We start from the raw sequence: 19,540 nt of genomic DNA, 5'->3' as shown, positions 1-19,540 counted from the left end.
AGGTAGAACCACTTCTTAAATATCTTATATGCCTTGAAAACCCTATTAGGGTCAATATAAATCAATTATGGCTTGATGGCATATAATAAGTCACAGAGAGTAGTTTTTGTTTGTTTCCTTTCCTGTCTTTCTGTTCTTTTTCTTGTCCTGGATACAGAACATAATTTTTCTTTTGTTGTTTCTGAAATGGAAGTGGATTTGTTTACCCTACCTCACAAGTGGATGGGGTAGGGACACCCCAAACAGCCCTCAACAATTCCCTGTTTTGCTCCCATATGAGAAGGAAAATGGTTGCCTTCAGCTGCAAAACTAGGCATCTTGACAGACACTCTTTTAATGGCCACCAGTTGAAGCAGTAAATATAAGGATAGTGTGCTGTGGTGATTACTGGCATTATGGATTTACACTGGTGTATTAGCAGCATTTCATTGGAAGTACACCACTAACAATGAAGGAGACATGTGGAATTATAGCACGGCAGGAGGGAAGTAAACCTTTGTTGGAATCCTATGCTTACTGTAAGTTTGATCCTGCTCCTGACATTCAGGAAGTGTTATACCTATCATAGAGGTGCCATAAGTTAAAAATACTCCTGCTCCAGTGAGCTTTATAAGAGGATGAATACACACAAACGCACAGACAGGCACACTTCACACTTAGAACTCCGAAGCACTATGACTCTAAAACACCAGGAAGCACTTCAAACTTTGCTCACGAGTCACAATAAGCAGTCACAAGGAAAGAGAAATACAAACAAAACAAAGGTTTGAATATACTGTGCTACTTCAATTTATCATTTTTTTAAAAAAAAGTTATCTCATTGGGATAGGACAGTAGTCTTTACTGACCCATCCAACTGGCAGTTGCTGTGGAAACTGAAGGTACATTTCATGTTGCTGTCAAAGGTCATCAGGGCAACGTCCTTATGTATCTCCACTGATCCTTCTGGATCTTCTGAGACGATTTTTTCCCATTTATCCTTTAATAACATGAAGACAGAAATGTGAAACAGCAGTTTTTTTAAAGAGTGCTGCTGTGCATCTAAGGCATCATCCAGTTCTAATGTTCAGCTTTGACTAATCAGATTGTGTTTTCACAGAAATAAGTCCCAATGAGTTCAGTGGTGCTTAGTCTATAAGAGAACCACTGTGTATAGAAGTGGAGACCTCTGATTCGTTCTTGGTGGGTGGAAAGGAGCAGGCCAGAGGGATGACTGAGATTCTCCATCATTCCCTTTATTCTTCTCTGTGAATGCCTCCACTAGAATGTCCCTCAGAATGTCCTACCATTGATGTAGCTCACAGAGGACTCTAGCAGGACTCACTGTCAGAAGTAATTTTAGCTAAGAAACTAATTCTCGAAGCCCTTTCTCAGTCCAGAGATTTTCCAGTAGTTTGGAGATGATCCTACACGTCAATAATGTGGATCCATGAGGATCCATGCCTGGGACCCAGTTTTTGCTCTACTACAAAGTTTTGTGTCAAAGGACCCATGTTTTCACTATTGTGTATGGGGCCAATATTTGGCAGTGGGTTTGGGACAGATCCCTTAGAAAAATCATGTGGATCAGTGTTTGCAAAGCTGTTTCTTTCCAGGAAGGAAACTCTGCCAGTTTGAAATAAATAAATAAATACAAATGGCAGCCAGTGGGTAGGAAAAGCTATTGCACTCTGGTTAATTTGTCGCGCCTTCCCTCTTGTCAGCACTGGCTGCCGTTCCCTCGCTCCCAGTGTGAGGGTGGGCAGGCACAGGAGAAAGCTTTATTTGCAACTATTTTAAAAACTGATGTAGCCCCCTCTACCGATATACAAAACAACTTAAAAACCAACCTAAAGTTTTTCCAAGAGAATGCAAACACCAACCATGTGACTACCATGTGACTTTAACCCAATTTCAAAAACCCTAATCCAGCTACAGATTCATTTTCATAGTGTAACCATTCTCTAAGGGCTCCTCCTCATGAAGTATTTGTTCTTGTAAAAATACCAGCTTCTGCATTGATGTTACCAGAATTTTTCCAGCGATCCTTATAAGATTTCTTTGTTCTCATTTAGTCCAGTGCTTTGCTTTGCTCATTCTTGTTCTTTATTTTTTTCTTTTCTTTTTGCTATTTTAGTCCCTTCTGAAAGCATGGTTTATTTTTAGCATTACTTTGTACCAGGGACAGAATTTAGCTCTGTGACATTTCTCCTTTGAAGTTGATGTCCATGATGAGATACTGCTGGTAAAAAGTTTTCAGTTACCACTCAGTGTAAAAACAAAACAACAACAACAAAAAACAAAGCTCTAGCCACAGAGGTGGATTTGTTATACATTTCTTCAGGATTTGTTAAAGGTTTCAGAAAGGTAAGCAGCTTCTTAAAGAGAAAAATAAAAATGGATTTTTATACAGAAATCTGGATGGAATAGCAGTACATTTCATATTCCATGAACATTAAGCAACACAAGTAGGGGTGGAAAAAATGGTCTGTCTGTGGCATAATGGTAGCTTTGGGGGTGCAAACGCTCATCATGGCAATCTCCACAGCCACTCCCTACAAAGAAGAGTCGAAAAATGGGGCCAGCGGGATCCATATTATTAAATGAGGATCCAGTCTTTTGTACAGTTACAGAGCTCTTCACTGTCCATTCAAGACCAAAGCACCCTCAAATATTTTGCGTTACAATAGGGATACTTGCAACAACTGCATACCATTCCTGGGAAAATCCATTTCTCTCTCAGCTTCTGTGAGGATCACAGCTAAGCTCAGAGGGAATGGAGTGGGTGGCATCACATTTCCCGCTGCTCAAAGGTCCTGGGTCTTTGACCCAACAAACTCTTGACTCCACTACAGCAGTGGCCTGGAAGAACCTAACACACGCAATAAAAATGTGGCACTCTCCTCAGTGAAGTCCAAGAATACCAGAAGTGACATTTCCTACCAGCATTACTTTAACTGATTCAGCCATTAGAGTTGCATAAGGCTTCAGAACATCATAATGGAACCCTGGGGTGAGGAGCTTCCGGTGATGTTGCCACTTTGGCCCATCCAAAATTACTAACCCTTTTCCTATGAATAGAGAGAAATGGGAAACAGAAGCTGTGAGAAGCAATGGAATCTTACGTGGTCAAAAGCATTCTGAACTTTGAAGTATCTTTTCAGATTCACTGAGTAAATATGTGTACATGTGATCATTAGTTTTATATTTTTGTTTGTGTGTGTGTGTGTCTGTGTGTGTGTACTGTAGGCAACCTTCAGTCTCAAGAGACTACGGTGTGGACTATAGCTCCTTGAATCCTCCAAGAATTCTCCAGGAAGAATTCTGAGAGTTTTACCCCAGAAAATAAACACCTACATTTAGCTCACTTGGACCAGGATCTACCTCAGAGGCTTCATAGCCTTCTCAAGTCTTTGTTTCCTGTTGCTAATGTTTTTAAAAAAGGAAGTTACTGTGGTGTAATGATCTTTTGTTTTTGTTTTTTTTAAAAAGAAAGCTACTGTGATGCTAAACAATAATGCTAGGAAAAACCGAAGGCAGCAGGAAAAGAGGAAGACCAAATATGAGATGGATTGACTCCATAAAGGAAGCCATGGCCTTAATTTGCAAGAGCTGAGCAGGACCGTTGAGGACAAGGCATTCTGGAGGTCTTTCATTTATAGGGTTACCGTAAGTTGGAGGTGACTTGAAGGCACATAATAACAGTGTTTATTAGGTGTATAAATTATAGTTGCCTTCTTAAATTAATATGTATCCCACTCTGCCTCACAAAGAACCTGGGACAGGTAATAAAATACAGCATATTTCATAAATTTTCATCAGATGATAAATAAAATCACAGCAAAAATTAAGACAAAAAAATCACATTAAATTCAGAATTACCTTTGGGACTGCAAGTATACATTTGAGACTACAGACCTTAGTTTAAAAAAGGAATGAAAAATACATACCAGTCAATGGAATGAAGAAGCTATACATTAGGGGATGTTTAGGATCTGTGTAGAAGAAAAGAATGAATAGAAATTGTTGCAGGGTAGGAAGATGCAACATTCATAAAAAGACAACCTTAGATTTCTTTTGAAGTTACTAAACACCATTTGAATTTACTTTCATTTGAAGATCATGCAAGAGGAAGGTGCATGGTACAATTTAAGCAAGTAATCCTTAACATGTAATTGTTTCCTATATAAGTAATACTCCCAGATGAAAACATAATACTCTGAGACTAATTTTGGGTTGTTTCCTCTTATACACATGCCCTATTCCCTACGTCTGATGGGTACGACACCCATTGGAGTAAACCACTGACCAGATATCTTTTTAGGCTGATTGCTCCATATTTGCATTGTAGTAGCCCCAAAACAGTTTAATGCAGAGAGATTGGGTTTTGTTGTTGTTGTTGTTGTTTTTAATTGTTTTGTTTCGTTTCTTGGTGCCATTAGAAATATTCTCCTGGTTCATGGTAGTGCTAGTGTGGAGATCAAACTATTTTAGATTTTAGAGTTGCCATTTGGAGCATTCATCATATAAGGAGACCTCTTTTGATGTTCCCCAGTAACGAAGGGATCAGACGCTGGCCTGAAGATTTTTCTGTAGCAAATGACTGGGTGTCTGGGCAAGCAGGTTAGTTAAGCTTGAAGACTGACAGAAAGTTGGCTTGGAGAGAGATCTGATCCTGTCACACTGCCAGTTAATTCATTGGGAATGCTACAGAGTCTGGACCGCCTTTGTAATCATACTTATTGGAAACTGACTGTTTTTCAGATTTGAAGGAAATCATTCATTTTCTAGAGCCCACAGGAAGGCCTATTCTCTGGCAGTGGTGGAAATGAAAAAGTCTTTCTTCTCTGACGCCATTGCATCTGCACAGTTGCCCAGTGATGCTCTTTTGAGTGGCCAAGGGCCTATTACATGCCAGCCCCCAGGAAGATAATAAAGGCCACACTGTATATCTCACTGTAAAAAAAATTGCTTGGCACTTTGCAGGTTTAGTTGCTCAGATCTTCTCTGACTTGGATGCTGCAGTTAATACAGGTCCTGTGGATGTCGCTATACACCCTGCTTGTCCTGGGTTAATGGACAAGTTTCAGGTTTTGCACCCTGATGATGTGGACAGGACCCTTGGAGAGGTGAAGGCGACCACGTGTTCACTGGACCCTTGGCCCTCCTGGCTTATAAAAGCTGCCAGAGAAGGACTGGCTGAGTGGGTCCAAGGGGTAGTGAATGCCTCCTTGCAGCCGGGTAGGATCCTGGCATGCTTAAAGCCAGCAGCAGTAAGACCATTATTGAAAAAACCCTCCTTGGACCCCTCAATATTGGATAATTACCAGCCAGTCTCTAATATCCCATTTTTGGGCAAGGTGGTGGAGCAGGTTGTGGCTTCTCAGCTCAGGGGTTCCTGGGTGAAATGGATTATCTAGATCCATTTCTCTTTGGCTTTGGGCCTGTCTATGGGAATGAGACTGATTTGGTTGCTTTGGTGGATAACCTACGGTGGGAATTGAATAGGCAGACTCTGTTCCTGTTGGTTCTGCTGGACTCTCAGTGGTTTTTAATACCATAGATCAGTGGTGGTGAACATTTTTGGGCCCAAGTGCCCAAACTGAAAAACAAAACAAACCCAGTGGGCGGCAGGCTGCGGCAGGCACAGCAGCAGCAGAACCAGAAGTGGCAGTGACAGAACTGGACGTTCTGGCAGAAAGTGGGAATCCCAGGCACAGAGGTGCCTCGAGATCCCACTCCGGATTTGCTGCCAGTGCCAGCTGCTCTGCACCCTGAAGTTTCGCTGTGCAGGGGGGGGGAGAGTAGTGATCCGGCAACTTATGGCTCACATGTCCACAGAAAGGGCTCTGTGTGCCAGCTGTGGCATGCATGCCATAGCTTCGCTATCACTGCGATAGATCATGGCATCCTTCTGGGCTGTCTCTCTGGGATGGGACTGGGAGGCATTGTTTTATACTGGCTCTAGTCCTTTAGGGAGGGGAGAACTCAGAGGGTGGTGCTGGGGGACTCCTGTTTGACACACTGGCCTTTGGCCTGTGGTGTCCCTCAGGGTTCTCTTTTGTTGCCTGTGCTATTTAACATCTACATGAAACTGCTGGGAGAGATTGTCTGGTGTTTTGAAGTTTGGTGTCACACGTATGCAGATGACACCCAAACCTACCTCTCCTTTTCATCTAAATCCAAGGAAGCGGTTTTGGTTTCAGTAATGTACTGGACGGGGTTAATAAACTGAAACTTAATCCAGATAAGTGCTGCTGGTCAGACGAAAGGCAGATCAAGGAACAGGGTTGTAGCCTGTGCTGAATGAGGTAACACTCCCTCTGAAAACACAAGATGCACAGCTTGGGGGTTTTTCTGGATTAGCCTCTGAGCTTGGATGCCTAGGCTTCAATGGTGGCTCGGAGTTTGCACAGTTAAAATTAATATACTAGCTGCACCCATTTCTTGAGATGTCTGGTCTGGCCATGGGAATACATGCCCTAGTTGCATCTTGACTGGGTTACTGTAATGCACTGTACATGGAGCTGCCTTCGGAAAGAACACAGGAACTCCAGAGGGTCCAAAATGCCACAGCCAGATTGTTGACTAGGATTTTATTTATTTATTTATTTATTTAATTGGTTACAGGGAACATATAACCCCCTGTTATAGCACCTTCATTGGCTACCAGTGCATTTTTTTAGTATAAACTGTTTCTTGATTTTAACCTAAACAGCTTGGCACCAAGCTATCTAAAAAGACTGTTATCTTCCCCTATAAGCCTGCCTGGACATTATCAAGGGAAGCCTTTCTTTCGGCCCCAGCACTCTCACAGGTGCACTTGGTGCAGATATGGCCGCCCAGAGTGGTCAATTGATCAGATGGGCGGGAGATAAATAAATAAATGACTAAATGACTAAATGACTAAATGACTAAATGACTAAATAAATAAATAAATAAATAAATAAATAAATAAATAAATAAACAAACAAACAAACAAACAAACAAACAAACAAACAAACAAATAAATAAATAAATAAATAAAGAGCCTTCTCTTGCTGCTCCTGGACTCTGGAACTCCCTCCCACAGGAGGCCAGGCTGGCCCCATCTTTGCTGCCCTTCTGCAAACAGGCAAAAGACCTGTTTCTTCAGGCAGTATTTTCCTTAGTGACTGGCTCTCTGAGAGGGATTTTTTAAAAATGTTGTACTCCGTTGCTTTAAAATGTGTTTCAGCATTGATTATATTTACTACTTTTAATATTCTTATTTAATCCCTTTTGAATATTTCTATGCTTTCTGTTTTTAGCTTTTAAATATTGTCTTTTTAAGGATGCCTTGAAGAAAGGAGGGGTAAAATATTTTAAATACTGTAAATATGGCCACCACAAAGAGAGATTCTTTCCTGGGATCACTCAAACGTAGGAAGCAAAATGCTTACCGCCTCTGCTGAAGACTGCTCTGGCATAATCAGGGTGGTTGATGATCAAGATACTTGAAAACTTTCCAAACCACAAAGGAAAACATCTTGGAAATGTTTCAGTCCATTTTGTCATGCTTTGCAGTTCATCTCCATTTTTCAACTGCATTGTGAGTTTGGAGAACAATATAGTCACAACTCTGTGTTTAAAACATCATGCGCTAAGACAACTACTTTTCTGTAGTATGGGCTTGGATGTTTCGATTGAAAGTACAATAAATAGGGGAAGATTTGTTGATTTCTTCAAGCTTTCTGAAAGATTTCTTAATTCTGTTTCTTAAAGATCTGCTGATTTTTTTAAAAAACAGAAAAGTGGGGAAATGTGGACAGAAATCCTGGTAGCATCTGCCTTTAGCTGACACCAGCTAACACAATGGGTGGCTGGATAGCTCAGTGATTTAGGTTTCAGTCTGCAGAGCTGGAAGCTGGGAGCTGAAATCCCCACTGTGCATCTCAGAAGAACCAGCCTATGTGTTTTTGGGCAAGGGATGGTAAACTACTTCTGAGTACTTTCTACCTAGAAATCCCTTGAAAAGGTCACCATAAGTGAGAATTCACCTGACAGCACATGATTATTACTCACTATCACAAAGCATGCACCTTCTGGATGAGCTCATACACAAAGAAGATACTCTACATGAAACAGAAAATAGAAAATGAAACATCCTTGACCACCTTCCAATGTTATGGGAAGCTAAAAAAAAATGTAAACTCAAAAGCATGCCAAGAATTGTCCTTCTCAAGTAGGAATGAATCCTGTTACTCAACACTTAGAGAGGAGTACCTAGCCATGTCCCCTTTGCCATTGCTTTCTTTATGCCATAATGGAGGAACCTGAAGGTGAGAATGTCCTCCTTGCCTATAAGCTCTACAGATGCTTGCTTGTACGTAGGGCTACAGGTACGCAGGAACATCCCTTCAGATTCCTCTGTCATTGTGCCCAGGAAGCAGTGCCAGTACAGTAGTGGAAAGGACTAGGCACTCCTCTCTTACTGTGAGGAGGAAGCTGGATTTATTAAGGTCTGAATAGGTCTAGTCGGGCAATACAATGGTGGGGAAAGAAATAAAATTGATGGTAAATTGACAGACCAATTACAGGGACAGTACTTGCCTTATCTTTTTCTTGGACATGAACACCGTAGTTTTTGGGGAGTGAGCTTACTTCTCCCATCACCACCAGCACTACACCCCAGAATTCAACTAGGTAGAAATCATCATGGAAGAAGCAAAATGGTGACCCTACTGCCAATTGTTTCCTTTTGCAGTGACAATGCAAAACTTGAGGGAAAAGAAAGTTACAGAACCATGCCTCTAGTTGGGTTGCAACTCTCAGAAACAGAGAATTTCTCATTTTCCCTGATAAATCCAGTGAAATTTCCCTCCTGATTTCTTTGCCCTCTAATGGATGTGGAATTTTCAAAAGGCTGTTTACGCACAGCTATATCCCCACCTGTGAGCTACAGAACGACATTCCTGATGGACTGTAATTTGTCCTTGTATTGAATATTAGTGTGGAGGGCTTCCATCTTCATACAACCCAGACCTTAGCTGTAATTGAATCTGCTCAGATTCACAGGAGAGAGATTCCAAACTTCTAGATCTACAAAAAGCATTTCTCAGACTACAATGCCCACCCAGGATGGTTAAAGGACAGATTAACAGGGGGAGACTGATAACCAAAAACTTCCTAATGGAAGACAGATCTAGAAGAGGAAATGACAGAGCATCATTAGTTGTCATATTCAGCTCACAGCTGAAAGCACTCACGTGCAGCATCTATGTTCTACAACCAATTTGACACTTTAATAAATGCTTTCTATGAATCCCCAGTGTAGCGCTCCCCTGATGTTACCCATAGGGGTGAACCGGAGAGGAGACTGGGGCCCTGCTGGCTCAGGAAGGGGGGAAGGCAAAACCCGCCATTCTGCACCTCAGCCAGGAGGTGTTCCCTGAGAACAATATAATTCTGTTACAGAGAAGGAGACCTAGCAGGATGGTAGACCATCCTAGCAGTGCAATATTATTAATTAGAAAGGCCTTTCATACTGGTCACTGATCATGCTCCATTACAGTGTCAAAAGAAAGATACTAATTAGAGATGGGCACAAATGAAAAACTGACCAGGAGGTTCATCAAAATCACTGATTCAAGTGTATTCTGAAACAGAGAACCAGAACTTTCCAGAACCAGCAAACCTTTTCATGATTTAATGAACACCCTGGTTCATTTTATCCCCCTCAGCCTATTACCCCTTCCTTCCCACTGCCCCTGTTGCCTCCCTACCTTGCCCTGCCACTACCACTGCTAGGGAGAGATGTGCAGAGGCCCCATGGCTGGCTGACAAGCCAGCTGCCTTTAAAATAATAATCCAATTTTTCTTTATTTAATTTGGAGGGGAGCAGCTGGCCGGCTCCCAGCTGTCTGTCTGTGCATAGGTGTCTGTCTCTCAGCTGAGAGACGGGCTGTACGAACAGGCAGGCAGCCTGAAGGAGCTGGCCGCCTCTCAAGCTACAGTGGAGATTGACAGTGGAGGAGGAAGAGGTAGAGGTAGAGGTAGAGGCAGGAGAAGGTAGGGAAGCAATAAGGGCAGTGGGAGGCATGCATGGGGGCAGGCTGTGGGGGTGGGGAGGCAGCTGGACTTAAAAAAAAAAGAAGACAGTTACCAGGCTGTGTAAAAACATATTCCCAAGTGAACTGACAAAGCAATTTGTGGTTCTTTTGGGAAAAATTTGTAAATTTATAATTTGTAGTTCTTGGCGTTTCACGAACCACAGCCCATCTCTAATACTAATCACAATGCTTGTCATTACAGCAATGTTCTTTCCATTTTAAATTCAGGCATGAGAAACAAAATGTTAGTATTCATAATTTTTCTTGACAGGGACCCTGGGCTGCTGAGGATGTGTCCTTTGTGATCCCCAACCTTTTGGATGAGGTTTACCCTGCACTCCCTTCTGACTATAATGCCCTATGCTTGAAGTTATTTAGCAAGCAAGGAATCAAAAAGCATACGATCATAAAATCACCCATACAAATTGTTCCACCCTTTCTGTATAGCTCCTGAACAGGTTGAAACACACAGTTCATTATACAGAAGAGCATCTTTTGGATACCCAGGAATGCTCCCAGACAATGACAAGGAGCAAGGGTGGCACATGATGACAATAGACATACCCTCCCACACACACCTAACATAAGCAAAACACAACACACTTTTCGGTTGTAGAGGTCCCTCACCCCTGATTCACGACAGGGGGACAGCATAAATATGATCTCGTGACTCCCCGATCCCCCACCCAGCAGGCAAGGCTTTCCTCTCTACAGCTAGAGAGAAGAGATGTCTCCATTAGCCCTCCTTATAACTGCTTCCTCTAGTAACACAGGACAAAAAAATCTATAGGATGTTTCTTTTGCTTTTAAGCATTCTAGACTTCTGCAGTTCAAGGTTTCTAAATGAAATAAAAGTGAGCATCCATGCTCATGGAGTAGTGGGAAAACCAAGGTAAAATCCTAAGGAGAGAAAATGCTTGCAAGAGAGACATTGAAAGAGAGAACGAGCATGCTAGACCTTTGTCAGGAAAGACATAGCCTTACCTTGTGAACATGGCCATAGAGCCAATGAGCAGGGGGACCTGGGAAATCTCTGAACGCACTGAGTAGTTTTTGCCTTCTCTGAAATAGGTGGATAATCATCAGAACAACACAGGTAAGGATCAAACCAACAGTCAGACGAAAAAGCTGAGAGATGCTTCCAGGTAGACAGGACCACCATGAGGTATTTATTTGATTCCCCATCTCAATCATTTTCTAGCGTGCTTGTTTCTGATTTCAGACTAAGCACTGGAAGAAAAATCCTACTTGGTTAATGCCTGCTCCATTTATAAGAACAAAGTCCTGGCTTGAGAAACTAGGCAGCTCATTAAAATTCCACCTCCTTATCTTATTCATTGAACGCCTCCTGGTATTTATCTGCTCCTCCTGTCAAAGAGCTAGATGTAGGTGTCTGTCATTGCAATATTATTTTAATTAATCATATAGGGCACAGAATTCTAGCACAGTATTATATTCTGGGGTTTGGGTCATCTTTTCTGGTGTGCAAATTGAAAGAATTCTCTGAACATGTAGTGCCTTCCCCCCCCCCCAATTGTACAGCCAATTTGGTACTGATCCAAGGTCAAGTTTCAAAGTTCTGAATTTTTGTTTGGGCACCCCTATTTTTTTGAGTTATCTTTTGAAATGCTGAATTGCTGCCGTGCAATACAAATTGTTGCACAAGTATGACAAACTCACTTAAGGCTACTGAAACACATAGGGATCTTTAGGCTTAGGCAAATATAGGGAGTAGCCTCTGCAGCTTCTATCCTTGTCAAAAGCTGGACTTATTAAAGGCCTATTTATAAGGGCAGGGTGCACTGTTAACAACATGGGATTTTGGCTGAGAGTTTTGACTTCTTGTCTCTATTGTCAAGTGTTCTATGCCTATTTAACAACATAACCAGCTGCTTTGTAACTTTTCCAGATGTGACTTAAGAAGCACTCTTTGTAGCTATACAATATTAAATTGTCAAACATTTGTTGTGAATTGGAAGCTGAGGATGTTTTGGTTCAAAGTTTTGTTTTATTTGAGAATTTATTTGATTTCTTCCAATTTGCTACGAGATTGTTTTGTCATACTCCACATTTGGTGGACTACCAAATGCATCAAGATTGCTGTGAAAGAAAAGGAGAGAAATTATTTCATGATTTTTTTTCAGATATTCAGTGGGAAACACTTAATAATGCAATCCTAAGGTGCAGTTACATTATGAAAATTAATCAATATTATGAGTTTTTATGGATTATGAGTTTTGATATTGAATTGAAGTGAAATGTTAGTCACATGGTATTTGAGTTGGGAAAACTTTATTACATTTTTAAGTTGTGCCATCTATTGATTTAGGTTCTTCTTCTTCTTTTTTTTAAAAAACGGCTACAATTGAAGTTTTGTCCTGTGCCCACCTGGCCTCCCTCTCTCATTCTGACTGCCTCCTACCCACTCTCTATTTTATTTCTATCAAAGTGAAATAGCACTAGCATGACATGACAGATGACCAGAAGGGAAAGAGCCCAGTGGGCAATTGCAGTAAATCAAGCTCTGGAGAGAGACGCCTCCTTACATGTCCTGCCACCATCTGCCGCTACTGCAGCTCTTCAGAACTGGAACCACACAATCGTTGTGTGTAATGGTGCAGCCAATTCAGTTTCCCTTTCCTTGCTCTGCCACCACTCTCTTTCAGGACTTTCTCAGGACTGTTTGCAATGCACGACCTTTGGAAGTGGCCCAAGTCCCACAGAATATGCGGTCCTCACTCACATAAAAGTGGACTGAAGTGGAACCCACTTTCATTACCACAGCTGAACAGATTTGGGGATGCTGATGCTCAGATGGAACCTTTCTGAACAGTGCAGGGCACGCTCAAGACATTTTGCTGCTTGAGGCAGAACAGCACTTAGGATTCCCCACCCCACCCGCTAATCCATGATACAAAGTATTGAAAACTGTTCATGTGATTTTTGGTACCCAGCTTAGGAAATTCCACCTGCGTCTTTAACATCTTCCCTTAGCATTAAAAATACAATAATAGCAAATTGAATTTATTTGTTTGTTTGTTTGTTGTACTCTTTCCATTAGTGCCAAGGAACAACTCTGAGCAGTTTACAATAAAAAAGCAACACAAAAGAAATAAAAATAGAACTGTTAAAGCCATAAACAATCAACCATTGTGGTGGCACTGATACAATAATGCAGAGAAATGGGGGGCAAAAAAGAGCAGTCTATTAGGCTTGGTATGGACAACCTTCCTGAAAAACCACCTTTGTTTGCCTCTTAAATTGCCTCTCCTCTTAAACAGGGAGAGGGACAGACAAAGCTTCTCTGGAAGCTGATTCCACAAAATGGAGTCGACACAAAGAAGGCCCTACTTCTTGAAGATGACATGAGTCTGCCTTGGAGTGGCAACACAGAGGAGCCTCGCCTGTGATGATCTGGTGCATTAGGCAGTTGACATTGGGCAAAGATGTTCCAACAAGTAACACAGTCCTAAACCATGGAGGGTTTTATATGTAAGTGTCTAAACCTTGAACCTGACATAGGATGCAACAGGTAACCAGTGAAGCTGAACCAGAACTGGAGTGATGCAATCAAATTTGTTTGCACCAACCAACAATGTGGCTGCCACATTCTGGACCCAGTGCAGTCTCTGGATCAGACTCAAGGGAAGCCCCACATAGAGAACTTTGTGGTAGTCAAACCAAGAGATGACCAGCACCCTCATCTAGATAGGAATGGAGTTGGATTATTAGCCTAAGCTGGTTAAAGCTGATCTGGACCCAGCTGTGATCTGGGACTCCCAACAAAGAGCTGGGTCCAGAAGGATGCCCAAATTTTGTACTTGGTCCCCAAATGGGAGAGCAATGTCAAGGGACAATCCCCCAACCTTTCATGGGGGCAGGAGCAAAAGCTCTGTCTAGCATCTGGAGAGGAGAGAATGAAGACATAGAGTGGTATGTCAGCAGTGTACTGATGACACCTTATTCCAAATCTCCTGATGACCTCCCCCAGAGGCTTCACATAGATGTTAAACTGCATCAGGGATAATGCCGAACCCTGAGGGGATGGTGCCATCAGAGATAATGCCGAAACCTGCACCTCAGGGTCCTGGGGGCCCAACATATCATCCTCTAGCAGAGCTCTCTGCGCACAAATCTCGAGGAAGGATTGGAGCAAGCTCAATGCTATAGGTCACCAATCCCAATCTCCAAGAGCCAATCCAGGAGGATACAGTGGCCGATGGTATCAAAAGATGGTGAGAGATCCAGAAGCAGCATCAGTGTACATCTGCCACTGTCAGCCTCCCTTAAGAGGTCATCCTGTGGCACGACCAATGTCTCAACATTTGCTGCTCTCTAAACTATTTGATGGTAGGACATAGCTGTATTTGGACCCAGCTGTGCCTTGCTGGATCCCAGAGAAGAGAAAATGTCCCTTAAGAGATTGAGACAGTGTTCAGTAGTGGGAGAAAGCACACCTATTTTTCAAATTTGAGGTCTAGATTTATTTATTTATTTATTTATTTATTTATTTGTTTGTTTGTTTGTTTGTTTGTTTGTTTGTTTGTTTGTTTGTTTAACTTATATGCCACCCACACTACCCAAAGGTCTCTGGGTAGCTTAAAACATTAGAATGGTTTGATTTTTTTTCCCTCTAACTCCCCCGGCATCGAACCCTGACAGACTTCCTGAATGAACTGCAAAATCCTAAGTATATTTACCTCTCAGGAGACATTGACAGGATTTGGCCATTACTGAGTTTCCCCAACTTCTAGTGATACACATATTACCAAATGAATCTGAGGTAAAACTGTGAAATTCAGCTAAGATTCATAGATAATCTTCCCCTCGTTTTTATCCCACTCTCCATCACAGGAAGCCCTATTCATCCCTCACTAATTTTATAATTTTTGGGACAAAGGTTGGAAACTTTTAGGAGAAACTGTTCACATCTTCCAGTTTTTGACGTGCAACTTAAAGTTTTATTTTTCCTGGGTTGAGGGGGTGGAATGATCCATATACTTACTATATTTAATATTCTCATATATTTACAGGACTATTTCAGATGTCAGTGCATCTGATCTATACATTCACTTGGCTGAAGGTTCCTGGTACTTCCTTTCAACACAGGAAACAAACATGAAAAAACCTTGTGATATTTGTGTAAAATCTAAATGGTGTAATGAATATTACCTTCATCAGATGACTAAAATCTTAAAAACAAACTAGCTTTCAAATTTTGCATGGTCTTCATCAGGCTGAACATTATTTTTCTGTTTCTTTGCCTTTTGAGGCTCTGCGGGCCTCAAAAACTAGCCTGTTGGAGAGATATTGGTGATCAAATAAAGGTGCCACACGTCTGAGAGAAAAGGAGTGGTGTAAGGATTTCATTTAATACTTCCACTGATGACCTTGGAAAGATTCCTTATGCAACCATGTGTATAAAGGAAAACTTAAATCTTTTTCCTCCAGTACTTGCACTGTTCCAACAGTTTATCAAACCCACAACTTTTTGTGATGGACACACCTTGCCTGAAGGTTAGTTCAATCTTATGTGTGGACCACAATTTACTTTCTGAAAGGGCCTTTTCTAGGATGCATTAATAGCTGAGTTATGTTCCAACCAAAGTTAAGCACTTTCAACCTTTTATGGTTTGAATTTAGGAGACTAGAAGTATTGAGCTTGACTGCTTTGTCCCCTTTTACACAAAAGGTTGGATGGGTTCTGATTGTGCAATGGGTTTTTGTTCATTCTAATTACAGTGGTGCCTCGCAAGACAAATTTAATTCGTTCCGCGGTTAATGTTGTCTTGCGAAAAATTCATCTTGCAAAACGTGTTTTCCCATAGGAATGTGTTGAAATCTAATTAATGCGTTCCTATGGGCAAAAAAAAAGTCAGAACAAAGTCAAATTTGGTTTACAAAGTGTTTATTAAGTGCTCTTTAAAGCCATACATATTGTGCAGATGATTTTTAAAAATTCAATCAAAAAACTAACTTTTTAAACATCATAGAAAAACATTTAAAAATCAGCAAACAGGCAGGAGCAAAAAATGGAAAACATTCATCTTGCGAAGCATGGCCTTGGGAACATTTGTCTTGCGAGTCATCAACCCCGTTGCCAAAACCATTTGTCTTGCGAGTTTTTTGTCCTGTGGGGCATTTGTCTTGCGAGGCACCACTGTATTTCTTTATTATGGTTTCAACAATTATGGACATATCAGCCACACATTTTAAAACATTTGGACAAAGAAAGTATTCAGTTACAGTTCTTGGATACTGAGATTAATTCTTGCAGGCACATTAGTAGCAATTAGCATTTACTGCATCCACCAAAATCCAAGCGTATGGCCAGACCCAGAGGTAACTCCTAATTGGATAAAAGCAGACAATACCAGTCGTAACTAGTTTCAAAAGCATGATATAACAAACCCTAGCCAGGATGGGCAAAATGTAGAAACTGCCAGCTCCACAGGGACATTTTTGATGTCTCTCTGGTAGCTTCATGGAGCTCCTGGAAATGAAAACAAAATTCAGGTACTTCCTCTTTGATTAGTTCTTTAAATAATGACTAGCTTTAGGCTTTCCTTGGCTTCGTGTGGCTTGGAGGGCTGGGGACTGAAATCTTGCCCCCAGGCTTTGCCTTTCCCTAATTAAAGATCAATTAAAGGTGCTTGCAGGTGAGGCTTATATCACACCATAGTCAGAGTCACTCATGGAAATTTACCGAGGCTGAGACAGAGTTTGGAAATGATTCTTGATACTTTGTTTTGTTACTTTAAATTCATTGCTACTGTTTAAATAGTAATTCTTTCAGACAGGTACAGATAGATGAATGTACTTTGTTTTATTCTGACCCAGCATCGTTATGAAGTTGCATTCATAGTAACAAAAGATGTGAGGGCAGCCATTTAAATTTGGAATGAGTAATGTTTATTCATCTAAAGGGAAATTCTACAGAAATCAAGAACAGATAATTATATTGCCCAACTATGAACAAACATTAACAATAAAAACAACATTGGGACTTTGGGAACAATATCAAGAAATTTCACACAGTGGTATAAGCAGTTGCAGATCTCAGAAATCCCACCATCAGAGCTACAAAAACCAGCAATATTAGGAACAGCATACATACTGTGTCGATATTTAACAGATACTTAGGGTTTTGCTTAAAATTTGTATCTGTCATATAATACCAGTCAATGTTTTTATAATTTTGACTATGCCTGGAGGTTTTCAACAACAACAACAACAGATACAAGTTTTAAACTAACACCTAAGTGTCTGTTAAGTTAAAACTCATAACAGATAAAAGTTTTAACTTAACAGATACTTAGAGTTTTTTTTATTAAAACTTGTATCTGTTATACAATAGCAGTCAATGTTTATATAATTTGGACTATGCCTGGTTGTTTTTTTTAATAATGATAATGATGATGATGATGTGCCAGAGGCCTGAGGATAAAGGAAAGATACAATTTAAGAAAACAGCAGGAAAAAGGACCACAGATCTAGAAGAAAATACTAAAGAATTAGAAGGGCTTTTTATAATATTTAGAGATTCTGATATACTGTTGGAGTAACAAGTTAAAAAGAAAGAATTAGAAGGTATCTATTGAGAAAAAAATGCAAATGAATTGAGAGGTGGGGCATCGTCGACGTGAAGATCACATGCACTCGAGTCTTGCTCCTGGGACATACCGATCCCCACCCAGCTGGAAAGGCCCCAAGAGGGATCGGAAGACATCTTTCAGGAAAGGAAGATGTTGAGCAATTGGTGGCAGCAATTTGAGTCTGGATGATTAGTGAGAATCATAGAATCATAGAAAACTGAAGTTGGAAGGGGCCTACAAGGCCATCAAGTCCAAACCCATGCTCAGAGCAGGAATACAATCAAAGCATATCTGCCAGGTGATTGCTGTATTTTTCCGTCTATAAGACACTACTTTTTCCTAAAATCATTACATTAAAAATTGAGGAGCGTCTTATACATGGAAGTAAACTGAGAAGAGAACAGAACAGCCAGTGCCTTGCCTCTGTAAACAGGCTTCCTTCAATCATGAAGCATAGCTTCCTACAGTCAGGAGACTTAGCTTCCTCCAATCACAAGCCTTATGGAACTGATGTCAGCTGATTCTGAACAAACCAATTGGAACACACCTCATTGGAGGTGGAACCTGTAGGTTCAGTTTAAGACTCAAAATATCTGATGTTCTATGCCCAGAGGTTGAATCCTCAAAGCTAAGGTTTTTTAATTTTGGGGTTAGAAAATTGGGGGGCATCTTATAAATGGGGGTGTGTTATAAATGGAAAAATACGGTTTCTAAGTTTTTCTTGAATGCCTCCAGTGTTGCAGCACTCACCAAGTCCTGAGGTAACTGGTTACACTGTTGTACTGCTCTAACAGTTAGGAAGTTTTTCCTGATATTCAACCGAAATCTGGCTTCCTTTAACTTGAGCCCATTGTTGCATGTCTTGCACCTTGGGATGATCGAGAACAGATCTTGCCTCTCTTCTATATGAACTGAGATATCTGGCTCAGAAGCAGACATCTCAAACATCAGCTGGAAAAGGGCCATCTTGGCACAAAGCCTGAAATGCCCTGAGGCAGAATGTGAGCAAAACCGAAAGAATTCTGAAAATATACTGCAAACAAAATCAACAAAAGAGGACCAGAAACAGTAAGCTAAAACAGTTATTGGATTTATGGGAGTACTGAGATTAAAAACAACCCGCAAGCAAAGAATGGGAGGAGGAGAGAGGCACATGAATATTGGATGAAACTAAATGAGCTTGAAGCGGGCCCTCTGCTTCCCTAGCTACAAAAGGAGGTGATTTCTTAAAACAATCTATAAAGAAATAAGCACACTTGCTGTCTCTATAACAACTTTGGAGAAGGTTTTCAATGTGAGGTTTTTTTTATTCTACATATCCTCCTACCATCCCCACCCCATATTCCCCACCTCTATCCTACCTTGTGTGAAAGTGCCGGACTATGTTGAACTATAATTGGAGCCAGGGGGAGAAAGGGGAGATGATTCAAGGCCAGAATAAAAAGGCATCTCTGTGAATTATTGCTGAAGGAGTAATAGGAAGGGAGAAACTACTGATAACAGATGTTGCTGAGAAGAGGCTCTGGGAATGTAACAAACTCATAAAGTTCAGACTATTTTACTTAGACTGTGAGAGGTGGAAGAATCAGAGGGAAGGAAGAGATAACTGATAGTGAGGAAGAAAGTAATGTAAACACGGGACATAGAAGAAAATAAAAACAGACTAACAGTGACATTTACTGGATTTTCAAGAGAAGACTGAAGAAAGAAGAAAACAGACAAAGACTATTAACTGAATTTCCATTCCTATTTTAACAGAACATAGAAACATAGAAACATTGGGACATTGATAGGTGTGATATACTGATAATACTGAATGATCTGATTGTCAAATGGGAATCTTGTTTTAGGTGCAATATATTAATTTGAAGATACCCTGCAGAAAGCTTAGTTAAA

General features: G+C 40.9%; 1 protein-coding gene across 1 annotated transcript in view; it reads right to left on the bottom strand.

The window, feature by feature from the left end:
* The window catches only part of LOC110086546 (cytochrome P450 4B1-like), a 31,740-nt gene extending 18,426 nt beyond the window's left edge, over positions 1–13,314 (bottom strand). The window contains exons 1-5 of the mRNA XM_020807510.3: positions 11,034–13,314; positions 7,401–7,542; positions 3,930–3,974; positions 2,923–3,050; positions 849–979 (exon numbers count right to left, since the gene is read on the bottom strand). Of these exons, the coding sequence (XP_020663169.2) occupies positions 849–979; positions 2,923–3,050; positions 3,930–3,974; positions 7,401–7,542; positions 11,034–11,243 (656 nt within the window). The 5' untranslated portion in view covers positions 11,244–13,314. The remainder of the gene's footprint in view (positions 1–848; positions 980–2,922; positions 3,051–3,929; positions 3,975–7,400; positions 7,543–11,033) is intronic.
* Between the last annotated feature and the right edge of the window lie 6,226 nt (positions 13,315–19,540).

This window comes from Pogona vitticeps, chromosome 4, assembly GCF_051106095.1.
Source record: "Pogona vitticeps strain Pit_001003342236 chromosome 4, PviZW2.1, whole genome shotgun sequence".
Classification (NCBI taxonomy): Eukaryota; Metazoa; Chordata; class Lepidosauria; order Squamata; family Agamidae; genus Pogona; species Pogona vitticeps.
The sequence above is the reverse complement of the archived record's forward strand: the minus strand, read 5'-3'. Positions and strand labels throughout refer to the sequence as shown.